At 52.3% G+C, this 23,661-nt stretch overlaps 8 protein-coding genes across 8 annotated transcripts; 6 read left to right on the plus strand and 2 right to left on the minus strand.

Moving 5' to 3' along the window:
- Nucleotides 1-43: 43 nt before the first annotated feature.
- On the plus strand, nucleotides 44-481 carry Z517_08192 (uncharacterized protein; the record flags this gene model as incomplete). Its single annotated transcript, XM_013426711.1, has 1 exon — nucleotides 44-481. The coding sequence occupies one exon, from the start codon at nucleotides 44-46 to the stop codon at nucleotides 479-481; it is 438 nt and encodes a 145-aa protein (XP_013282165.1).
- A 713-nt stretch (nucleotides 482-1,194) lies between these two features.
- On the minus strand, nucleotides 1,195-5,259 carry Z517_08193 (uncharacterized protein; the record flags this gene model as incomplete). Its single annotated transcript, XM_013426712.1, has 2 exons — nucleotides 1,195-2,204; nucleotides 2,253-5,259. 2 exons carry the CDS (start codon nucleotides 5,257-5,259, stop codon nucleotides 1,195-1,197), a joined length of 4,017 nt encoding a protein of 1,338 aa, XP_013282166.1.
- A 592-nt stretch (nucleotides 5,260-5,851) lies between these two features.
- On the plus strand, nucleotides 5,852-7,868 carry Z517_08194 (uncharacterized protein; the record flags this gene model as incomplete). Its single annotated transcript, XM_013426713.1, has 3 exons — nucleotides 5,852-7,145; nucleotides 7,229-7,387; nucleotides 7,432-7,868. The coding sequence occupies 3 exons, from the start codon at nucleotides 5,852-5,854 to the stop codon at nucleotides 7,866-7,868; spliced, it is 1,890 nt and encodes a 629-aa protein (XP_013282167.1).
- Nucleotides 7,869-8,504: 636 nt separating this feature from the next.
- On the plus strand, nucleotides 8,505-10,269 carry Z517_08195 (uncharacterized protein; the record flags this gene model as incomplete). Its single annotated transcript, XM_013426714.1, has 4 exons — nucleotides 8,505-8,655; nucleotides 8,721-8,936; nucleotides 9,020-9,365; nucleotides 9,420-10,269. 4 exons carry the CDS (start codon nucleotides 8,505-8,507, stop codon nucleotides 10,267-10,269), a joined length of 1,563 nt encoding a protein of 520 aa, XP_013282168.1.
- Nucleotides 10,270-10,810: 541 nt separating this feature from the next.
- Z517_08196 (uncharacterized protein) lies at nucleotides 10,811-12,478 on the plus strand (the record flags this gene model as incomplete). Its single annotated transcript, XM_013426715.1, has 2 exons — nucleotides 10,811-11,223; nucleotides 11,281-12,478. The coding sequence occupies 2 exons, from the start codon at nucleotides 10,811-10,813 to the stop codon at nucleotides 12,476-12,478; spliced, it is 1,611 nt and encodes a 536-aa protein (XP_013282169.1).
- Nucleotides 12,479-13,238: 760 nt separating this feature from the next.
- On the plus strand, nucleotides 13,239-15,023 carry Z517_08197 (uncharacterized protein; the record flags this gene model as incomplete). Its single annotated transcript, XM_013426716.1, has 1 exon — nucleotides 13,239-15,023. One exon carries the CDS (start codon nucleotides 13,239-13,241, stop codon nucleotides 15,021-15,023), a length of 1,785 nt encoding a protein of 594 aa, XP_013282170.1.
- Nucleotides 15,024-15,108: 85 nt separating this feature from the next.
- Nucleotides 15,109-16,938, minus strand: Z517_08198 (uncharacterized protein; the record flags this gene model as incomplete). Its single annotated transcript, XM_013426717.1, has 1 exon — nucleotides 15,109-16,938. One exon carries the CDS (start codon nucleotides 16,936-16,938, stop codon nucleotides 15,109-15,111), a length of 1,830 nt encoding a protein of 609 aa, XP_013282171.1.
- Nucleotides 16,939-17,532: 594 nt separating this feature from the next.
- Nucleotides 17,533-22,560, plus strand: Z517_08199 (uncharacterized protein; the record flags this gene model as incomplete). The annotated part of the gene is made up of 1 exon (XM_013426718.1): nucleotides 17,533-22,560. One exon carries the CDS (start codon nucleotides 17,533-17,535, stop codon nucleotides 22,558-22,560), a length of 5,028 nt encoding a protein of 1,675 aa, XP_013282172.1.
- Between the last annotated feature and the right edge of the window lie 1,101 nt (nucleotides 22,561-23,661).

Genomic DNA, 23,661 nt, shown 5'->3' on the forward strand with positions numbered 1-23,661 from the left:
CACGGGACTGGCGCCGTTCCGGGCCTTTGTGCAACACCGCGCGATGGAGAAGGCGCAGGGTAAGGAAATCGGTTCCGTCCTGCTGTACATGGGCTCGCGCCACCAGCGCGAAGAGTACTGCTACGGCGAAGAGTGGGAAGCATACCAGGCCGCGGGAGTCATCACGCTGCTCGGCCGGGCTTTCAGCCGCGACCAGCCCCACAAGATCTACATCCAGGACCGCATGCGCGAGACCCTCGACGACATCGTCAAGGCCTACATCAAGGAAGACGGCGCCTTTTACCTGTGCGGCCCGACATGGCCCGTCCCCGACGTCACCAACGTGCTCGAGGAAGCCATCGCCAAGGACGCAAAGGCGAACGGAGTCGCCAAGAAGCTCGACACGAGCCGCGAGATCATAAAGGTGAAGGGCGAAGGGCGATACGTGCGCGGGGTGGACAAAAAAAAAAAAACAAAGCGTGCACGCGCGCGATGTTTTTGAAAGACAGAAAGACAGGAAAGAAGAAAAGTTTCTTAATCTATCGTATCTAGCGACTTGGTGACACGTCATATCTGATAGCGATAGCGAATACATTAGAACAACAAAGCAAAATGCATAGAAATTTAGTCGAGACTGAGACTGAGGCCTTAGCAAGGGGCTGTCAAGTTGATAAACCTGTACATGTAAGTGTAGGTAACAAGCAAATTGCACGCTGTGCTCAGTTCTCATATATATACTCTCCCTCTCTGTTGGAAGGTCTGTGGGAGTGTGTACCGAGTATATTTCTCTCTCTCTCTCTCAAAAACACACATTTTATATACCTGTATACCTACATGCCTATACCTATACACTTGGATAAATGTGCTTAGTATTGATCGGTACTATACAAACTGGTAGGTCAGGATGACAGGAGAGGAGAGGAGAGGATAGCCTCGACACAGCCTGAACCGTATCATGCATGCTTTTCTCTCAAAAAAATATCTTTTCTTTTCTTGCTCTAAAAATTCTGGTTCTCGCTTTCTGCTACTTTTTGAATCCAAATTAAAAATCAACCGCATGCATGCTTTTCTTTCTTTTTCTCCAGAGCTAGCTTTTTGCTCTCCTCGTCGCTCTCGACCGACCATATCTTTTTGGTACTCTTACAACTTATCAATCTACGATACGTCTACACAAACCTGTCTCCGTGAGACCGCGGATGGCCACCTTGACGTTTTCTAGGATCGACCACCACCTCTGGGCGAGTCTCGTCCCGCCTCAGCCCGCTTGATTTCCTCGAGAATCAAATCCCGTGCAGTCAGAACGCCATCCTCCTTACCCACAATCGTGATAGCTTCTCCTTCCTCGCCCCTGTTGGAGTTTCTGTTTGGAACTTGAATGTCACAACCAGACTGTCTCCGGATAGCATTAATCGTCGAGCCACCCTGCCCGATGATGTGGCGGTGAAGTCTAGGGTCTGGGAGGATGAGGAAGCCGGTGTGTTGAGGTTCGGCAGCCTTCTGAAGCAGTGACTGGATCTTGTCTTTAGCCTTGGCGACAGTCTCGTCGGTAGCATCTTTTCCAGCCAAGATCACCCAGGGGATCTCCCCAGGTTCACTGTCCGATCCCTGCTGGTTAGAAACAATATCCCATGAGTAGGCCTCCTCCCCAGGTTGATCAGTGATCAGCGGCATATCACCATTCGTCGTCCGTGTCCGTGATCCGCGGTTGGCAGCCGGCTTTGGTGGCGGCCTCTGTCCATTGTGATCGACACGAATGCCATCCCGAGACAGCTCTCGGAATAGAGCACCATTTTTGGACACGATATGATGCAGAGACCGTGGAACCATGATTGTTTCGCCCTGAGGCTTGGATATCATCCCTTGTATGCGCTCCTTGGCCTTGGCGACATTTTCCGGGCGACCGATGATTTTGACGCCGGTGTGTCCAGTGCCCACTCGAGGTACATCAAGGATGACACCGAATTCTGCTTCAAGTTTCTTTCGAATGCTACCATTCGGCCCGATCAAAGAACGGTGCTGGCTGATCGGGACATCGATTGTCTCGGTCGTTTGGTTCTCCCGCTCATCCACGAAGGCTTGAATGGCTGCGAGGATCTTCTCGACGACATCAGCCGTGCCCCTGATGGTAAGTTCATCAGACTCGTCTCCTTGCCGAGGGAACCGGACGTGTTCTGCACTAGTACCGGTGCCACCCGCTTTAGCGACCAGGTTTTGGATATGAGAGCCTGTAAAAAGTCAGCATGTTATTTCATGACTGGAGTGACAGGACATACCGCCAGCTCCAATGAGGGGACGGTGATGCTTTCGGTCCACCGTCAAAGTCCGGGTAACAATGTTATCAAAAGCTTTAGCTCGCTTCTCCAGCTCTTGTTTGGCCTTCTCGACTTGTTGCTTGGTGCCTTTGATTTGGATTGTCACACGATCAGAGCCATCAGCCTTCGGGATATCAATCTGCGCTCCCGTGTCGGCTCGGAGCTTCTCCATCTCCTGGCCACGTCTGCCAATGAGGGAGGCAATCTGCCCTTGTGCCACAGACACGGTAGCAGTGTGCGAGTTGTCGACCAAGTACTGGTGGAGACTCAGCAGCTCGTCACGCACCTTCTCGGCCTTTGCTCGAGGTCCTCGTATTCTGATCTCATCATGAGGCTGACCGCGACCAACGCCAACTTCACTCGCAGTATCGGCGGCAGAGGCGTCGTCGCTAAACTTCTGCACCCTCGGGAAGTCAATCCGCACCGTATTGTCGACCTTGCTTTGAATTTTCTGCAAGTTCTCTCCGTTCCTGCCCACCAACATACCATGGAACTTGGGGTCAATTTTGATGGCGAAATTGACTTCATCCTCCCATTGCTTGGCTAGCCGTAGAATTTCCGCTTTGCATGCCTCGGCCTTCTTCGCCGGACCTTTGATGGTGACATGTCCATCCTCGCGAGTATCGATTTCCACGTCATGCTTTTCACGCAAAGCCCGGATGTTGGCACCCTGTTTTCCGATCAAGTTCTTGTTGAACTGTGCGGGGAAAGCAAAAGTCGTCGTGTATCCACGCTCTTTCTCATCTTCTTCTGCCTCTCGGAGGAATTCTTCGATCTTCTGGCGGAGTTCTGCGATATCTGCCTCGCTTGGACCACGCAGATAGACTCTTTCGGATGGCGAGCCTCGGGAGACGCCATTGGCTTGTCGTGGACCGCCTCGAGTGCCACCAAAATCCACTTGAACCGGGAAAGATTGCGGAGGCATTGGTCTAGGCTCGTTGTTCACAAATCTCTTGACCTTGTCCTGGAACTTCTTCGGGACGTGGATATCCTGCACTGAAATGCCTTGGTGAGGAATATTGGTCAGCAACAGTGCCTGTGCCTCCTGCAGGGCTTTCTCAAATTTCGCCATTTCAGTCTGGGTGGGTTTGTTGCGAGGAATCGCAAAGGGCTGATCCCGTGAAGGTCCCTCGTAGACTAGTACGACGGGATCTGAGCCGTCCTCGGGCACGATCATGTGGACACCCAAATTATCCCTTAGATTGGCTGCATGCATTTGCTCGAGATGAGGATGGAAGAAAGGATCGACCTCGACCAGCTGAATTCTTGCCGAAGGATAGGCCTGAGTAATTTTGGAAAGCTCGTTGCGTGCAGAAAGTGCCTTCTGCGGGTCGTTGCTAATGACAGTCCAGCTCGGAGATGCACTGCTGCTCCGCGGGAAGATGATCTCGGCACCATGAGATTTCATGAATTCGCGCTCGATCGCTTTCTGTTGAAGATACTGTGCAAGTGCTCTTGAGTGGCGCTCTGGGCCTTGAGGGGCATCGTCGAAATGCTTGCGCATGTCGACGGCCCGATTGTGTTTTCGGGACATGAGTTCTTCGGCCAAATTCCGACCGGCCTCGAGCTTGTCTCTTGGGCCGATAATATGGATATCCTCCGTGTCATGATTAGGTGGCGGCAAAATAACAGCACAACCGGTCTCCTCTAAGAACTTCAAGGGGTCCATCCCGCGCTCGCCGACAATGTATGGATGCAGAATCTGTTCAGCGGTGAGCTCTTCGAGGAGGAGCTCTTTCTGGAGCTCTTCTGCCAACTGCTCTAGCAATAGACGTGCTTCTATTGTTGCAGCTTGATCACCAGAAATGACAATGTGATTATCTCCATGAGGGACAAAGGTAGGAGGTTGATCCACCTCGGCAGGCCGTGGTGGTGGTTGTTGCTGCCACGTATGGTATTGCGGCACGTTGATGCGAACGTCGCGTTCTTGCTCCAACTGTTGGAGTCGGTCTGCGTGACGACCAGCGATGAAGGGATAGAATTCTGGCGGAATATTGCGCACGGGAAGATCGACCTTGGGCTGCAGTGACTTGACCTGGTTTGAGATTTGCTCATAGACTTGTCGAACCTGAGCAGCGTTTCCACGAATCTCGACCACATCAGTCCTGACATCCTCGGGGCTCGTCACAGGCTTGGTATCACGATCGATATGTATACGGACATTGAATTGACTTTCCAGCTTCTTGATGTTTCCACCGGCTTTGCCAATGATCTGCGCGGAGACGGTGGATGGAATTTCCAGTTTGACTTGTTTCTCAAGCGTCAGTTCCTTGGAGACGTACATCAGGGCCTCGGTGACTCGCGCCTTGGGACCTTCGGCAATGAATTCAGTTCGAGTCGCGAAATTGGTGGACTTTGGAGTGACGATAACGTTGAATTTCTTCTTCACGTCGTTCAAAACTCGTGACAGGGGTTTGCTCTTGTCCAAGTCGGCATTGTCAATCTCGAAGGAGTCACGGTATCTTCCGGGAAGGACGACGTTGCTGCGTGGGCCGGCTGTAGTTACTGGAGTCCGGGCACCAGACGTAGAGTTCGGTGTTGGAGCACCAGAAGACGTCGGTCGAGATCCCAGGGCGGGAGAGCCGTTTGTTGGAGCAGCTTTGGCAGATGCACTAGCAATCCAACCGGGCTGTCTAGCGGACGCAGCAGTGGCAGCTCCCAAAGCCGGAAAAGCCTCCTCAGACTGAGTGTCAAGCACCGGAGGTTTTTCAGTCGCCTTCTGCTTTCCAGCAGCCTTGGCCGACATTGGGGCATTGCCAGTCCCATTGGTTGTGGTTGTAGCATCTTCCGCCTCTTCTGCAGCGTGATGGGAAGGGGGCGGGTGTTGAAGATCGTCTTCATCGGGCACTTCTTCGACAGTCACATGATGCGCTTCTGCGGCCTCATGTTTCTCCTGCATGAGTTGAGCTGGAGTCTTGGTCGTGCTGGAGCCGGCATTGGCAGTAGAATCTTCCGTTGCGGTGGCCATGGTGGTGGTGGCTCCGAAGAAAGCCTCGAAAGAACCGTTAGGGGAGGAACCGAAAGGGCAGGACGGAAACCGAGAACGCTTTGAAAGGTCAGGGTGAGGCAAGCATGAAGCTCTTCCCACAGACTGTCTCAAAGTATAAAGTTAAGGCAAAGTGAATAGCAACCTCTGTCACTATATCAAGGATGCGGTAAGAATAGTAGAGAAGAAGTGAAGTGTCGTTTGGTAGATCAACACAAGGCGAGGGAGGGTTCCCATGCGGAAAAAGGACGCTTGGTGTCTGGTTATATTACGGGTTGTGGAGAAAGGCACCTGGCGCACCCACAGCATCCACTAGAGGAATCCCCCAGGCGTCTCGAGGCCCTTGTAAGTTCCGATGTTCGAGTTGGTTCCTTGTTACTGTCTCGGAACGGAGAATTAATGTTCCCGGCACCGGACTCTCTGGACTGGAAAAACATATATCCGCCTCACTCTTCCCTTCTCCCACGTCTTGTCCTGTGTCTCTCTTACATCAATCACTTCCGCATTCCCTCCCCTCCTCCAGAGAATTGCCCAAAAATGACCCCAATGATTGCATTGGTATCAGCTGTTTGCAATGCAGCCACACCCCTTGTTCACCCTGGCACTCGTCACGACCTGCCTTGCTGTTTGGCCGCAACCTGCTGAGATCCAGACCGGTAATCGAGTATTATGGCTTGATTCAGCCATTCATGCAACTCTTCGCTGTGAAGAGCAAACCTTTGAACTCTATGGCCCTTCTGGCTTACAGGCCGGCCCTTTAGCCAGTGTGCTCAATGGCGCATTCGAGTTCACACAGGGTCTAATGGATAAGCTCCAATTCCCCTTTGTGCACAGAAACAACAGCGGCGAGCCTGTGTTCTCTGAGAGGTCAATTGTGCAGAATAGCGTACGCGAGACGATTCGATCGATTCAGCGGTCCAAGTTTGTCCCCTGGAAGCTTTACAAGCGACATTCCGCTTTCGAACCGGATTCACAAGCTCCTCGTCATTACATTTCCACATTGGATATCCAGCAAGGTGCTTGTCCAAAATCAGAACCACTCGTTCCGCAAAGCTATTTTGGGGACGATGAATCCTATGCAATTGATATTGACGACCACGGCATTGCTTCCATCAAGTCCAACTGCAGTATAGGGACGATTAGAGCCCTGCAAACCCTTGAGCAGCTGTTTTTTGCCCACTCGACAGAGTCGGGGTCCTACACACCATTTGCACCGTCGAGCATAATGGATAGAGCTAGATGGCGCCACCGTGGGTTGAGTATCGACATAGCCAGAAATCCTTTTGATTCAAAGGACCTGATACGCACAATTGATGCTATGGCAATGGCTAAGTTGAACAGACTGCACGTCCATGCGACTGATTCGCAAAGCTGGCCCCTCGAAATACTTCCTTTCCCAGACCTGGCCCGAAAAGGGGCGTATCAGCCTCGTCATGTTTGGGGTGCTGACGTCCTTCGTGAGATTCAGATGTATGGTGCCACGAAAGGTGTTTCGGTCTTCATCGAAATTGATATGCCCGGGCACACAGCCTCTGTAGCATATGCATTTCCAGACTTGATTGCAGCATTCAATGAAATGGATTGGTCAACATTTGCTGCGGAGCCATTGAGTGGCCAGCTTAAGCTCAATTCTTCGGCTGTTCACGAATTTGTGACCACTGTTCTTGACGATCTTTTGCCGCGAACACGACCTTATACCTCTTTGTATCACGTCGGTGGCGATGAGTTGAATCTGGCGGCGTATCTCCTTGACGACACAGTGAAGAGTGACGACCCGAAAGTGTTACAGCCGTTGCTACAGAAATTCGTTGACAATGTCATCGAGGCATGCATTCGCCACGGACTTCAGCCAATCGTTTGGGAAGAGAGTAAGATTACCCTGGAGATTGTTTGGGTGTAGTGGCATCTTTGAACAGCTCTGGTCCTTTGTTTGATGCTGACCACACACTAGTGCTTCTTGACTGGAACTTAACACTACCTTCTGTCTTGGATAATGCTCCGTCGAGGCAAACCTTGGTTCAAGTCTGGCGGAATAGCGAGCGGATCGAAGAGGTGTTGAAGCGAGGCCATCGAGCAATATTTGGAGACTACCATTATTGGTATCTCGACTGTAAGTGCAACCCGCTCGGATAGCAGACGCTACTGACCATATAGGTGGCTTTGGCGTCTTCCTCGATCCTTATCCCTCTGGCAAGTCGCCGCCTGGAGTCCCTTACAACACATCTGGCGGATACCCTAGCAGATTGAAAAAGCCATACCTTGACTATTGCAATCCCTACCACAACTGGCGGCAGATGTATACCTACAATCCACTGGGAAACATTAGCACCCACCTCCAGGAGGGCATTGAAGGAGGGGAAGTCTTGATGTGGTCTGAGCAGACTGACTCGAGCGACCTTGATTCAAAGTTGTGGCCCCGAGTTGCCGCAGCCGCAGAAGTCCTGTGGGCGGGAGTGAGAGAAGAATCCATGCTTGAGGACGCCACCAAGAGACTGGGAGAGTGGAGGGAACGAGGGGTCATAGATCTGGGGCTCCGCATGTCTCCAGTCACCATGACATGGTGTTTAATGGAAGGTGGATGCAACCTATAGCGATTGACTGCGATAAGGAATGGTGATCGAGTGTTTGAATGAAGATGAGTATCTGGTGATCTGGGATCAATCGTCAAAGAAACACCAAGGCTGACCTAACAACTGGAAAGGGGATTTCCTTGCGAGATGGGATGCCTGTCATTGGCCCATACGAACAGTCTAAGTCGGAAGACGTACTTCGTAAGATTCTAAACGGAATACGAGACCATTCTGAAACTTGCTCGCTGTTGGCGAAACCTTGGAACGGACCTATCACTCTATTTGCTCTTCGTTCGAGCAGCTCTAGAATATCAAGCAGAATGAAGAGGGAAATGGTGATGCCTGATTCATTTAGTCTGGTGGCATGATCTATATAAGTTTGTAGTTGGTAATGCGATGTTGGTGGGTGGTTCGGGATGGTTGCCCGTTCCCCCATAAGACGCTCTTTTGGGAAATAAGAAACCTTGACCCCAGACTCTGGCTCCGTCCCTCACAAGTAATCAACTTTGGGCTAGGATAAATCCGCGACACCTTGAAACATCTGGACTTTTGTTGCTTCTTCTCTGAATTGACATTGGTTCATGTTTTGCGCATTGATTAGTTCTGTACAACGTACAAAGTACAAGACTGGGCTCTCGCAAAGCATCTTTTGCAACCATGATGTTCCAACTCCGTCCATGGCAATATTTCACGCTCGCGGCACTCCTCGCGTACGTCGCCTCGGTGTACATCAAGAGATACAGAAAATGGAAGAAGGTCGCCGCCCTTGGCAGTGAAGCGCCGCGGGTCACAACTCGGTTCATCTTTGGTTAGGCTGCTCTGTTATCATACACAGGACATCAAATCATACTAATGCCACCCCCCGCTCTACAGGCCTGGATTTTCCTGTTCATTCGACACTGGCGATCCTCAGAAACGAAACACTGGAATTCTGGGACTGGATCTACGAACACACCGGCACTGACAGCAAAGGAACGGCCTCGTACACGGCCGAGCTTCATCTACTGGAGGATGTTCGCGTCATCTTTACCGCAGACCCAGAGAACACCAAGGCCATCTTGACGACGCAATTCCAGGAGTTTGGTAAAGGTAAGTCGTAATTAGGTTCGGTCGTGACGAAGAGGACCTCGATGGGTTACTGATTGCTAACGGCCTGGCGCAAAACACGGCAGGCGAACAATTCCATGAGGAGTGGCAGGACTTCCTAGGCGATAGCATTTTCACCACCGACGGGCAGCAATGGCACAACTCGCGACAACTTATTCGTCCAATGTTTATCCGGGAGAAGGTCGCTGACCTGCCATTGATCGAGACTCATGTCCGCAAACTCATAGCGTTGATGGGTACGGGTGACGGGAGTGCGGTCATGTTGAACAAACTGTTCTTCCGATTCAGCCTTGATGCGTCCACCCACTTTCTATTCGGACACACCGTTGGCAGCTTGGATAAAGAACAGTCGGCTTTCGCTGCTGCCTTTGACGAAGTTCAACGCGTCCAATCCCTAGAGGGCCGCTTGGGGTAAGAAATCTGACCATCACTCGTCTTTGTTCGCTCAGCTTATAATTTGCGCAGGCCCTTGAAGCACTTCCGCAGCAAGAAATCCTTCTATGATGGACTGAAGACCATGGAGCGTTTCATTGAGCCGTTCATTGACGAGGCACTTTCATTGACTCCGGAAGAGTTGGAGACCAAGTTATCTCGCTCAGACACCTTTATCCACGCACTGGCCCGATATACCAGAGATCGAAAGGTTATGCGCGATCAGCTCGCGGCATTGCTGTTGGCCGGCCGCGACACCACCGCCGGAACACTGTCCTGGCTTTTCCTGGAATTGGCCAAGAATCCTCGCGCAGTCGAAAGACTTCGTGCAGAGATCAAGGAAGTCTTGGGAAACGATGGTCGACCGCCAACCTATCAAGAGATCAAAGACATGAAGTATCTGACGTACACCATCAACGAAACCCTGCGGCTCTATCCGATAGTACCTTTCAATGTCCGTTCGGCACTCTCAGATACTACATTGCCTCGAGGTGGAGGGAAAGACGGCAATGCACCGGTGGGATGTCCAAAGGGAACAGTGGTGGGATACAGCACCTTGTCGATGCAGCGAAGAAGGGACTTATATCCGCCAATTTCGCCGTCGTTCCCCTACGACCCGCTGGAATGGTGGCCAGAGCGCTGGGCGACGTGGACCCCCAAGGCCTGGAACTTCATCCCATTCAACGGCGGACCCAGAATATGTATCGGACAGCAATTCGCCATGGTAGAGATGGGATACACGATCGTCAGGATCCTGCAGGAATTCGACCAGATCATTGATTATGGGAGCAAACGGACCATGCATGTAGAGATTATCCTGACGCCAGCAGAGGGCGTGAAAGTGGGATTTCTCAAGAGTGAAAAGAAGAGAGAGAAGGCTTGAATCATTGGCCCTTTGAACGGGGGCCAGTCCATGTCGTGACGAAGCCGGCACTAAAACATGAGAGATGATGACTGGATCATTCGGTGTTGGTGGATGGAACTTGGGGAAATTGACGAATATGCATTGAAAAAGCAGCGAGACACGATGAGGAGGAGGAGAAATCTCCGGCGCTGATAAATCAATAAAAAAATCATCGAAAATATCTGGCCGCTCTAAGGCTGAAAACTGTATCACGTGCGAGTTGATCAAAATACTGCGTCGCCTTCTCGTTGTTCTACCATCACATACTGCACATTCCCTATCCACTTGGTTTCATCCTAGAACCCCACGCGCGTTTGTCACTCTACCTTGTTCGACGAGAGGCTCGCTCATATAGGCTCACTATCTTCAACAAACATTCAAGAAGGTGCAACAAAGGACCCTTCTGTCATTGTGTCGCAACAACCACAAAACCGCGATCAACCCATTTCGACCCTCCTAGGGAGGCGAATATCTTTTCTCCAGACCCCGTACACCCAATTCTCTCGTCCTCTCTCTCACAATGTCAACTATTGCCCTCGAGACGCCGCTGGCCGAAGCGCTGAGTAGCGCTGTGCACTCCAAGATTGTGGAAGAAGGCTGGACACAAGATGACGACACTTCGTTAGCCGAATATATCGTCCTCATGCTCGCAAACGGAAAGACCCAGAATCAAATCGCATCAGAGCTTGCTGGCGAGCTGTTGCAGGATGCCAAAGGTACCACCGAGTTCGCGCAGTGGCTATTCGACCAAGTCAACCTTTTGTCCGGCGGCGGCGCAGCTGCTCCTGGTCCGGGTACAACATCACAGTCATCAGAACAACCACTACAGGGCGAAGCGCCTAGTTCAGTGCCGTCGGGCGCGACAGAAAATGGAAACTCTTCAATACCTGCCGCCTATGATATGGACATGGTTGACAATGCACCTGAAAATGCGTATGTCGCGCCCCATTCCAGGCCATCCACAAATCACTTGCTAACAATGTTCTACAGACCTCGAGGCCCTAAAGGTTTACACGGTGGCCGACCCGCTGGTAGAGGTGGGCGAGGCGGTGCGATCAACAAATCCGGTGATTCAGCTTTACACCGAGTCCGTGGCAACGACCGTATAAATACTCACGGCAACGTGCGCGGCGCGCCGAAAGGACCGCGCAATATACAAAACCGAGACGTACGCCCGGGAATGCAAAAAGCATTGAATATGGGCATGACTGGTGCTGGTCAGGGCATGCAAAATCCGATGATGATGAACGGCCCACAACAAGGTCAAGGCATGATGCAGATGACGCCGCAGCAACAGATGGAATTTATGGCTATGATGGAACAACAGACGCGCATGCTGGCACAGTTTACTGGAATGATGCCGGGAGCGGCGAACCCTGCATTCTCCCAAGGCGCCAACCAGCCAAACCACCAAGGTCGGTCACTGTTCGATAGGGTCGAGTCAGGGCGTGGCCGGGGCAGTGGTCGAGGTCGGGGTCGGGGAGGCAACAGCCAGAATGGTCATGTCAAATCTCCTGCGAAAGCAAGCGACCAAGACACGGCTATGGAAGGTGATGGTCAGACGCAGGGGGCTGAAGCATCTACGACGGAGGCGCAAACGACCAGTGAGGGCGAACGAAAACCGCAAGACCCGTCCAGCACGATGTGCCACTTCAATCTTCGTTGCACCAACAAGGACTGCCCTTATGTTCACCAATCTCCGGCTGCGCCCGAAGGAATCGTTGTTGACATGTCGGAGACGTGCACGTTTGGCCCAGCCTGCAAGAACTCCAAGTGTGTCATGAAACATCCTTCGCCAGCGCAAGTTAGGGCATTCCAGTCACAGGAGCTCTGCAAGTTCTTCCCCAATTGCACCAAGCCCAATTGTCCATTCAAGCACCCGACAATGCCGCTGTGCAAATTTGGGGCCCAGTGCAAGACTCCCAATTGCCCCTTCACACATCTGCAGGTTCCCTGCCGGTTCAATCCTTGTACGAACCTGAGATGTCCATACAAGCATGAACCGGGACAACAGAAGACGACCAATTTTGCCGATTATACGTGGACACCGGACAAGCAGACCGAACAAGACGGGACCAAGTCACATGTCAGTGACAGGAAGTTTGTGGATGATCAAGCTGGGGAGGAGGAATTAATCAAGCCAGAGACGGGTACGGAGACGCAGATACGGGAGGAAGTGATTACTTGACGAGGCGAGGTCAACAGCCATGACAGTTGAAGGAAGAATATTGGAATGGATTGAAAGATGGTTGGGAAGGCAAGCTGATGCTCCGTCGTCGGCCAAATGTATTTGTACATTATGAACTCACAGCATACAACCCGGCACCTGTGCCCTGTTGACTGGGCTTCTGATAATGACGGATCAGAGATGGCCTTGATGCCAGAAGGGTTGGGAATGAAAAAAAACCAAAGCATTCCGAAGCAAACACGCATTCATTTGACTGTTTTTATGTGCTTGTTTTTGTTTTTGTTTTCTCTCTCGTGATCGTTGTCTGTGGTGCATCGTGCATAGTCTGTTCTCGAGGGCCGTGATATACCTGCTTCATACCTCATACTTGTCCTTCTGTAGCCCCTTGTTTCTTTCTAGAATGGCCTCTCGTGCCTCTGCGATGACTTGCGCCATACAAAGAGCATGTGGAGACCTACCGAGACGAGGTTACATTTTACACATTATTACACTAAGTATTACATGCATACTCGTACATACATAGGTACCAGGAGCTAGGGACTAGGTAACCACTTCATAACACAACCTTGAAATTTTTGATCCATCAACTCAAGGCGTCTGGGATCCATCAAGCGGGCGAGCGAGCACTGGCGATTTGACAAGAATTCAGGGTGTATGTATATCGGATCGCAGCACATGTGACAGACAGTGTGACAGTCGCAGAGACCACTCACTGTATATCCGAAACCCCCAACTGCGCACACACCCGAGGGAGAAAGCCATGGATCCAGAAACAGGCCTCGCGCAGGTCTTGAGGTCGTTGCAGAACATCTTGTCTTCGCCGGGCCTGGCCGTCTCGCAATACTTGGTGCCCTCATCGGAAGAGACGACGAACGACAAGTTCCCGGTTCTGCCTCGAGATATTCCGAGCGTGTTGCCGCTTACTAGACTCGATCAGAGTCTCCCTCATTCCTCTTCTCAGCCACCGAGCGGGAGCAATCGGCAGGGAGGACGGGTCGACGACTACGGCAACGACAATGATACACCCCTCCTCGACAGACTATCCTCGCATCTGGCGACCAGCATCCTCCCGCATCTCAACCTCTCGTCCCTCTCGCCAAACTACTACGGCTTCGTCACCGGCGGCGCCACCCCTGCGGGCCTGCTCGGCGACCTGCTCGCGTCCGTCTACGACCAGAATGTCCAGGTGCACCTCCCGCGCGAGACCATAGCGACCACGCTCGAAGTCACCACCTTGAATCTCCTCGTTCAGCTGTTCCGCCTGCCGGAGGCGGAGTGGGGAATCGGACGACGTGGCGGCGGCGGCGGCGGCAGAGGAGGAGGTGGGACCTTCACCACCGGCGCGACGGCGAGCAATGTCCTCGGCCTGGCGCTGGGGAGGGAGTTTGTGCTCCGAAAGGCCCTGCAGCGCAGACGGGGCGTCTCGGCGGAAGAGGACGACGGCGATGCCGGAAGCTGCGGCGAGCACGGCGTCGCAGAACTCATGGCCCAGGCCGGCCTACGCAAGATCCAGATTCTCAGCACGCTGCCTCACTCCAGCATCGCCAAAGCGGCAAGCGTCGTCGGCATCGGGAGGAAGAATGTCATTTCCATCTCCACCTCCACCTCGCAGGGCGATGGGCTACAGATCGACCTGGCCCGACTGGCCGAAGAGGCCGCGAAACCGGACGTGGTCAACATCCTCGCCATCTCCGCGGGGGAGGTCAACACGGGCCGCTTCGCCACCGATTCACGGGCGCAGATGCTCCGTCTGCGCCGGATATGCGGCGAGTTTGGGATCTGGATCCACGTCGACGGCGCGTTCGGGCTGTTTGGCCGCGTCTTTTCCCCAGATGACCACGACCGGGCAGAGTTCGAGGAGATGATCCGCGGCGTCGACGGCCTGGAGCTCGCCGACTCCATCACCGGCGACTGCCACAAGCTGCTCAACGTCCCCTACGACTGCGGCGTCTTCTTCACCCGCCACAAGCGCCTCAGTGAAGACGTCTTCCGCAACGGCAACGCCGCGTATCTCACGTCGTCGATGACGAGCAACACAGATGCGGACACAGACGCAGTTGCAAGCGGAGACGTCTCTGACTACGACCCTTCCGCGATCCAAAGCCCGCTGAACATCGGCATCGAGAACTCGCGCAGATTCCGCGCACTGCCCGTCTACGCGACGCTCGTGGCCTACGGGCGGCCGGGCTACCTGGACATGTTGAAGCGGCAGATCCGCCTGGCGCGGCGGGTGAGCAGCTGGCTCCTCCAAGACGAGAGGTTCGACCTGCTACCGCTACCCGCACGTGCGGGTGGCCGCGAGAAGGGCGAACAAGAAACTCTGGCAAGGACGTTTATTGTGGTCTTGTTCAGACTCAAGGATGAGGAACGGATGAGAGACTTTGTAAGGAGGGTCAACGACACGGGCAAGATCTACATGACGGGAACGGTGTGGGATTCGAAGCCTGCAGCGAGAATTGCCATCAGTAATTGGAAGGTCGATCTGGAGAGAGATGGCAAGTTGATTGAGCAGGTCTTGGACCAAGTGGCTGGCGGACAACGGTGATGGGAGGCAAGGATTGAGTGGCAGACGCATCGCTTGCTGCCAGATGCAAGCTGGTCTTCTTCTCACCCATTCGGTACATAAACGATCAAAACACCGCACCACCAATGATAAATATCCGCTCTTCCTCTCTCTGAATCCATTGCACCACCTTAGTCGCGCTCTGGGCCAACGCACTCCTCGAGGCTGTTGGACCTGCGACACAATACAGTTCAAACATTGGTGTGACCCAAGCCAGCGCCGTCGCCGACACGCCCACACTATGGTGGACCTTGACAGCTGCATGTTTGGCATGCACGCTGGCATGAAGATTGTGGTACAACGACATCAACCGTCGTCGCTGTTTCAGTGTCTCAAAGCCCGGCGAGAACGACGGCATGAAGAATTGCACGTTGCCTTTGGATTTGTAGAGGAAATGCCTCAAGACGGTGCCGGCAACGATGTCTGTGGGTGCAGGTCGGCCGGCCTGTACAGCAGTCTGGATGATGTGCATGCTCTTGTTCCGGTGAAACTCATGGACAAGGTAGGTCTTCATACTGTGCAAATCCTCGAAGCTCTCTCGGTTGGCGCTCAGGAGAATGATAGCCACCGAGTCCTCTTTCGCGATGCGTTCGTTCTGGGCCATTTCCCGAACTTGCTCGCCACCCATATCAAGAAAACTAACGTACATGTATAAATAGCCAGTGTTATTAAAGCCAGGGAGACAGACTGGAATCCAAGAGTCTCCACCGCCGGCCTTGACACCCTCGGCTTCGAAAATCATGTTGAAAATCAGTTGCAGATCACTTGGGTGCAGAGAGTGTTTCTTCGGTCGGATGACGCTGACCAGTCTCCCTCCAGCGACCACAAGCCCGTAGAGTAAGTCGTCCACTCGGGCTTTGATCATTGTGCTGTTGATGATGTTACGGTGCGACTTTCTGATCTTTAAACATTCCAGAGCAGACAGGAGTGCGGACGGCGAACCCCGCGTAAAGCTGTCTGCTAGCGAGGACAGCAGTACTTCAGTGCCTTGCAATGGCCGTCTGAGGTCGGTCGACGGACGAACCGAAAAGATATGCGTTAGAGTTGGTAATGTCAGAGTCGATAAGATCTGCATATAGAGGGCTTCAAGCTGAACTCGGACCTGTGCCTCACTTTCCGGAAGACTTGTTATTCCTACTAGGAACAAATTTGTCTGTGAAAGCACGACAAACAATACTCCACCTGCTTGGAAACTCCCCAGCTGGTCACCAGCATCTGAGTAGGAGGAGATGATAGCCTGAATGATACCCACGTAACTCGAGATGACTGCGTCTGATCCATGCCTAGTATAAATGGGCTTACCGGCCGCAGACAAGATGATGAAATGCTTGCGCTTCGACATCCAGTGCTTTTGAGCCTCCTCTTCACCGACAACCTTCTCGTCCACCTCTTCAAACTCCTTGTCGAAATCAACGTCCCCTTCGTCATACAGGCTCTCCGACTCTGTCTCGAACAATCCTCGAGAGCTGCTTACTGATGCCGAAAGATTTTGTTCCTCTTGCACATCTCCCTCGAATATGCTTTCCGCATCTTGAATATACCGGCCAATTGGCGCATAGCTTCTGATGCTGGAGTTGTCCTCCCCGACATCACTGGTTCTGTTGCTGGGCGAGGGGCGAATAGAGTGGCTGGAGGGTGTGCGAGAAGAGCTGACGCGTAGTTCTTTGGAGCCGTCAGGTCGGTTGTAAGCGTTTACATCGGTCATGGACACCGCCGTTGTTGCCCCTGCTACGAGACCTCGAGTGGGCGGGCGGGAAGAGTGTCCTGTAGAGGGCATGGCTTGCATGAGGCTCAATTCGCTCGGTCGTGGAGGAAGGGGAGGTCGTTCTCCTTCTGAGGCGGTCGAAGCCTGCCGACTCCTCGTTGTCTCGGGAGTGGCATTTTCCGTGCCATCCATCCTGGAGGCTAGCTCAGAGGATGCTGTGTTGGTCAAGTCGTTAGTTGTCGAGTTATCGGCTGTTCGATTCTGGGGCTAGCCTCCATCGTAGGCGCTCTTTCCCGCGTTTTGGTTATTGCTCATGACGTTCATGATCGCGGCAAAAGAATCGGGGTATCCCTTCGAACAGTCAATTGACGACGAACTGTATGTCAACAAGAAATGATAGAGAGAGTGTGCCAGGAAGGTCGATGATGAGTTGGACGACGATTGATGATGGACGTGCGCGCAGGGCTTGGCGGGTGCCTCCTCGCGTCGCCCTCGTGGGCTTCTGGTCAGAACCACCGTGTCTTCCTCCACGTCCAACCCCCGTATATCTGCCATATCAAGCCAGTATTGTAAATCTGACTCGATGGATCTCTACTTTCCACCGCGAACTCTGCTCAGTATTCCAGATAGATGATAACAGCTTTGAGCACCCGCCGACAACGCCGCGTCCTCAAGTTGTCAGACGCCCACCCTGATCCCCTTTAACCAGAGCCTCGATGGCCAACAACTTGACCTGCCGGTGACTGAAACTGGCAGTGCTAGCACTGTACTGCCGACAAGTTCGTAATGACCACTGACGCCAAAGCGGTTCGCCGCTATCATGCGGGTGTCGAGAGAGCCCTGGGCTTGTGGGACGCAACAAATGAATGGGCTGACTATATTGCCTTCCTCAGTCGGTTGGCGAAGGCTTTACAAGCATCCCCTCCTGACGCAGAAGTTCCATTCAAGTCAACTCTGGCCAAGTATCTGGCACTATGCTTGAAGCCATCTCTGCCATCAGGTGTGCATCAGAAAGCCCTGGAGGTCTACAATCTGATCTTCTCGCTGCTTGGGAAGGATGGCCTGTCTCGAGACCTGCCCATATGGTTTCCTGGGATGTCCCATACCCTCACATTTGCCACATTGACGACAAGGCCTCTATTCCTCTCCCTCTACGATGACCACCTCCTGCGACTGTCCAGCCATGCACTGAGGCCTGCTCTAAGAGCGATCATCTTGTCCCTCCTCCCAGGAATTGAAGAGGAGAACAGCGAAGATTTTGACCGAACTCTGAGCACAGTCAACCGTTTACGACAGATTTTTGCAGATGACGGTAACGAGGAGTTCTTCTGGCAGAGTCTGTTTCTGGCTTCCATTACAAGTACGTCCAAGCGTCCAGGTGCATTAGTCTACCTGATACGGCAGCTCCCTAGACTGGGTCCAGGGACAAGCCAGGCTCCTGGCAACGTCACTCAAAAAGATGAAGCGACCGAATCGACGCAAGAGGCCATTAAAGCTGTGACAACTCCCGAGCCTGGTTTGCTTGTTCGATGCTTTGCTACCGGACTTCAAGACGAACAACCCCTGGTTCAACGCGGTTTTCTCGATCTCTTGGTGTCTCATCTGCCTCTCAACACTCCGATCCTCCAAAAACTCGTTATACCATCAGACTTGGACATCCTGGTCATGTCCGCGATGTCGGTCGTCCTCAGAAGGGATATGAGTCTTAACCGTCGCTTGTGGACCTGGTTCATTGGCAGAGAAGACAAGCGAGAAGGGTCAACAGACATAGTGCCTGGCTTAGGTGTCGAAGCGCCAACACGTACGACTGCCACAATCCAGGACAAGGTGCATACGAGGCATGATTACTTTGCCACATATGGTCTCAAGCCCGTAATCCGAAGCCTTCGGAAGCTGCTTGACAGAGAGTCAGACTCTCCTGCGGATCGAGCTCGTCCGTTCCGCATCATGCTTTCGCTGATGGACCGCTGGATCATTGGAAAACTGCCTGTCGAAGAGTTATTCGTTCCAGCAATGCAGGATCTACAAAAGTATCAAACGGCCGCTCCTTCACAGTCGTCATTCGATGAGGTGTTCCGAAGTGCCAATGTTTTCTTTGACGCAATAGAGCCCCAATTAATCACCAATCAACTCTTTGACCTGCTTGTACAGGGGGATTTGGATCTTATTGAATTTATCTTCTCAAACTTCAATCTGCAAGAGGAGGAAATGACGACCATCCACTTACCCATGCTGTGCTTAGCAATTTCGGAAATGCTTCTTGAAAGCATGAAACCTGAACGCCACGAACTGAATGGTCGAGATCATTCGTATCAGGACAGATTGGCAAGACTTATGGAGGCTCTCCTTGGCTTATTGCCGTCTCATCAGGGAGGCATTTCTTCCGAAGCCTTTGGTCAAATGCCGCAGGAAGGTTGGCTGCCGAAGTTGAAAACACTTTACAAAGACTCGTCGTACGTGAAAAGGGCCATTTTCGACTTGATCCCTCCACCTGCCGCCAGTCAGATTCTGCTGAGAAACATTGCCCTCATCATTCTGGATTGCGTGAAGGACCCATCCAGCAAGACAGCGCTCGGATCTCTCACCAACAGTCTCGTCACGGCCATAGCTAGAACCAGTAACTTCCAGCCACTATGTGAAATAGCACTTGGAGATCGACTATATGATTTACTGAAGATTACGGCAGCAGACGTCAATGCTAGATATGAGACTGTTCGAACAATTGCGAGGATCGTGGATAGTTTACATGCATTCGACACTGGCAGGACCCTCCTCACAGAACACTACCTTCTCCGACTGGTCCCAGAGCTGATCACGCAACTTTGGGAAGTTCTGTTACCCACTACTCCACAATTTCACGTTGAAGCTGTGGAACAGATTTGGAACCTGCGCATGATATCACAACAACTCCTTCTCGTCGACAGTAAGATAGCGGATTTAATGTGCAGACAAGACAAGGAGCGATCCTGTCTCGAAGATCAACTGGCCCGGTTCTCGACTCTGTGGACGCATACTCGCTTTGGAGAGGTCAACGTCGAGCTGTTTACTTCTAAGCATGGCGGTAACGAGGACGAAGTGCCTTGGGCTCTGCTGCGACAGCCAATCTTGAGCATAATTGATGAGCTCGACCCCTCAGTGCCAGACGACAGACGACGGAACTGGGTAAATAATCTACCCTCCATTCGACCTGTTTTCAAAATCATCTATGCCGAGTCTACTAATCCGGTAAATGATCAACTGTCATTGCTCGGCTTGCACAGGCTTCGAAAGGTTTTGACCCTCGCGCGGCAGTCCAATGTGCAACGCAACGAGCTCTTCGGACGCGAGGGGTTTTCGGAAGTGGTGCTCGACTTGTGCATTGAGCACATCGCCGACGGACAGAAAGGAGAAGAAATATTTGCGACGACGTTGTCAATTTTGAGATTGATCATTGAAGAAACGGACGTTCAACAACACCATGATCTACTAAGTTTGCTATTGAAGCAACTATCCGATGTACCCCAGGATAGCCCTTCCCAGGAAGAAATCCTGGAACTGTTGCGGATCATATTCGCAAAACCGAACTTTGGCAATCCGCCCAGCGAACTCATATCGATCTTGATTTCTGGCATCTCATCACAAGCTATTGATTCAACGATTGACAAATGGATCACTCTTCTGTGCAACACAATTCCCTTGTACTCGACCCAGAATCTGTTTGCGAACATGCTCAAGCTGACAGCATGTTTCTGTGAACGTATCAAAGACTATTTTGCGCTGATGCAACATTTATACGAAAAGCCGCGGACCACCACCCAGGCCAATGGAGACCCACCCACCAAGTTGGCAAAGCAGCCAGAAAGATCGGTCAATAACTTGCTCGCTGGGCTTGAATACATATTAGCAAGAGCGCATACGCACCTAGTCGATCAGGCTTCGGGGGTCGAGGCCAATCCGAACAGTTCAGAAAAGTCCCAGTCGCGATCCATTGCGAATCATCGGTTGACCGTGATTCTCTGTATGCAAGACACGATCAAATTATGCGGTGAGATATGGGCCTGGAGAATGCTCAAAAGGCCATCCACTTCCAGCCCCGACAACAAATCCTTTGCGTATATTTCCACCCGGCTGCGGACTAGAACCCGAAGGATCCTCGAGAATCTTGCCGACGCTGAACCACAGGAATGTCTGGAGACACTCATGGGCATGTGGACCGAGGCGGCTCGTCGAGATGCTCAGCAAGACATCACTCTCAATCTGATGCAAAGTCTGGACGGAGCCCGACCCAAATTTATGATGCCAGCCACGTTCAATGCAATCTACAACCGAACGAACCCATCAGCCCTGGACCAGTCTCAGAAATCCAGCTTGTCAGTGGACGTGAGTGCAGCCGAGCTGATGGCGTTCCTGATAGCTTACACGAGCGTGTTGGAAGATGACCTGCTCGAAGAGATCTGGACTGATTGCACTGCCTTCCTGCGGGAAGTTCTTGCCAATCCTATGCCACACCGACAAATCCTGCTCAAGCTTCTGGAATTTGTGGCTGTTCTTTGCCAGAAAATGGAAAACACCAATTTTGGGGAAGTTGTGAAAATGCGTCGCGAACTGAGCGATCTGTGTGCGAGACTCCTCACAGCCATATTTACGATACGGCCTGCTGGACTGGACTCGACTGCTCAGCCACTGCCGGACATGCAAGATTCAAAAGGAATGGGGGCCATGCGGCGGAAGAACCCGTTGCACACTGGGAACGCCATTGAGGTCTTGTGTGAAGCCTTGCCCATCGTTAGTAATGCACTCGGAGACCAAGACAGGTTGAATGGTACGCTCCCTGGTGTAGCCACCTATGTTACCGGACCTGCTCTACGATCAAAGCAGTTTCCGCAGACGGTGAACTTGGACATTCTGCAGCTTGTGCTTCTCATGGCCAAATCCCAACCCAACAACAAGGTTTGGAAGAAAGATATCCACGACGCTATCAACGACAATAAATTCTTCCAGTCAGCCCCATGGTTAGCTGAAACGGGATGGCTTCCCGTACTGAACCAACTTTGGCTCTCCGACAAAGGGCTGATGACCGACTTTGTGTCCCGTCTGACACCTCCAACAACGGCAGGGTTGATGTTTGGTGTTGGTGCTACGGCTGCGCGAACGGAGGCGGACAGGAAGACTCAGCTTAATCTGCGGCGGATTGCCCTGCTCCTGTTGGCTGCGGAAGTCGACGCTTTCGTGTCAGATCTTAGCCACATCATCAACAAACTCGAGGAACTTCTTACAGCGACACCATCCTCGTCTCCTTCGTCGAGTACGCGTGGAGATGTCTATCTCGTTCTTCGGGCCATAACGTTGGCTTTCACTCAAGTACATCTAGTCTCACTGTGGCCGATAGTGGACGTGGAGCTTCGAGAACTATTCTCAAGCATGCAGAAAGAGGGCGAGGCTGTATTTACGGGCTATACACAACTGCAAGGGGCCAAATTATTAGATCTCCTTCTTCTCCTGAAACCCGAGGAGTTCCAACTACACGAATGGTTGTTCGTGACGGACACGGTGGATGCAGTATATCCTCCACACGACTTCAAGTCAACTGCAGTCGCAGATCTGATGGTGAGCAAAGGAGGCCCCGAGACTGAGCTTCTCACAGCATCAAGCACCGGAGCCCGGATTCCATGGCTTTGTACGGACAAGACGCGGACAAGCGAAGACCCCAGCACCATTCTGCGCCCGTTCTTTCGGCAATTGAGTATTCATGCTTTTGAGGACACATACAGCCTCCAACTGCCTGATCTTGCGGCATGTAGAAAAGATCTGCTGGCCGATTTGTTTGTCGATTGAGTGATACCAGTTCGGCGTCGGGTTGAGGGTGTCGGGTTCCTTGCATACAGAGGGCGAGGAGGTCAGGGACAAGGACATCCGGGAAATGAAGGAATGGCGTACATTGGACTTTGTAGCATTCATTGGTATGACGGATTGCTGCTTTTGGGCGATGAGTATTTATCTCGTACTGCCACTGATGTTAGTCAGGCACATCCAAGGTCATAGCTTATGGCTTATGGTGGATGCACCCCCAAATGTGGAGAAGTTCTGCGACATACGAGGCAGGACAGAAGTCATAGGACAGTGCAGTTGGGACACGTCTCTTATGGTTATGGTGGCAGATGTTCTAGGGTCAGTTCTAAGCCTGGATGAGAGCTTCGAGTCAGGTCTGTCCCAGCCCAGTTGTCCTGGGCCAGACTCAAGGTTATGAGGGCGGGTCCAGAACGGTATAGCTACCCAGGCACTCGTCTGTCAGACGAAAGTGGTCTTGAGCGGTATTGGATTAAACGTGACGTGGAGAGAATACGTCGGCGCTGAGTAGGAAGGGCATTGGTACAAGGAACTCGAAAAGCTGGACGATATTGCACGGTTTCTTTCAGCCATCGCTACTGCGTAACATTCGTGACTATGAGGGGAGGATAATATTGGTCTTTAGCGGGACCTCGTCGGAAGGTGACGAGGACTTTGGACCTACGCACATTCTCAGCAGTAGTGATATGGGCACCTGTAGTAGATAGAATCAACACGGCTCGAAGGTTCTTGACGCACAACAACGGTAGGAAGATTCAGTCCCGCATTACGCCGAGATTAGACAAAGAAGTTCCTGTCAAAGACTCAACCTCATCCAAGCCACCGGCTCAGAAGGGGGTCAAGTGAAAACGCGCAGGGCAATCTCCCAATTGCACTTATAGGAAAACCTTTTGTAGGCTCACTGCTCAGCCACAGCTCTGAATAGCTTAGTCATGACTATGGTAAAATGGCGGGATGCTCAGGTCTAGAAACGGAAATGGATCTTGGAGAGGTCAAGATTCGCCGCTGAGTACCGAGTACATCGGAGTTTATTGCTCGTTCCAAAGCGAATCCCGCCCGACGTCACCTTCTCTTCACTGTGCAAAGCTC

Source organism: Fonsecaea pedrosoi (genome assembly GCF_000835455.1).
Source record: "Fonsecaea pedrosoi CBS 271.37 unplaced genomic scaffold supercont1.5, whole genome shotgun sequence".
NCBI classification, from domain to species: Eukaryota; Fungi; Ascomycota; class Eurotiomycetes; order Chaetothyriales; family Herpotrichiellaceae; genus Fonsecaea; species Fonsecaea pedrosoi.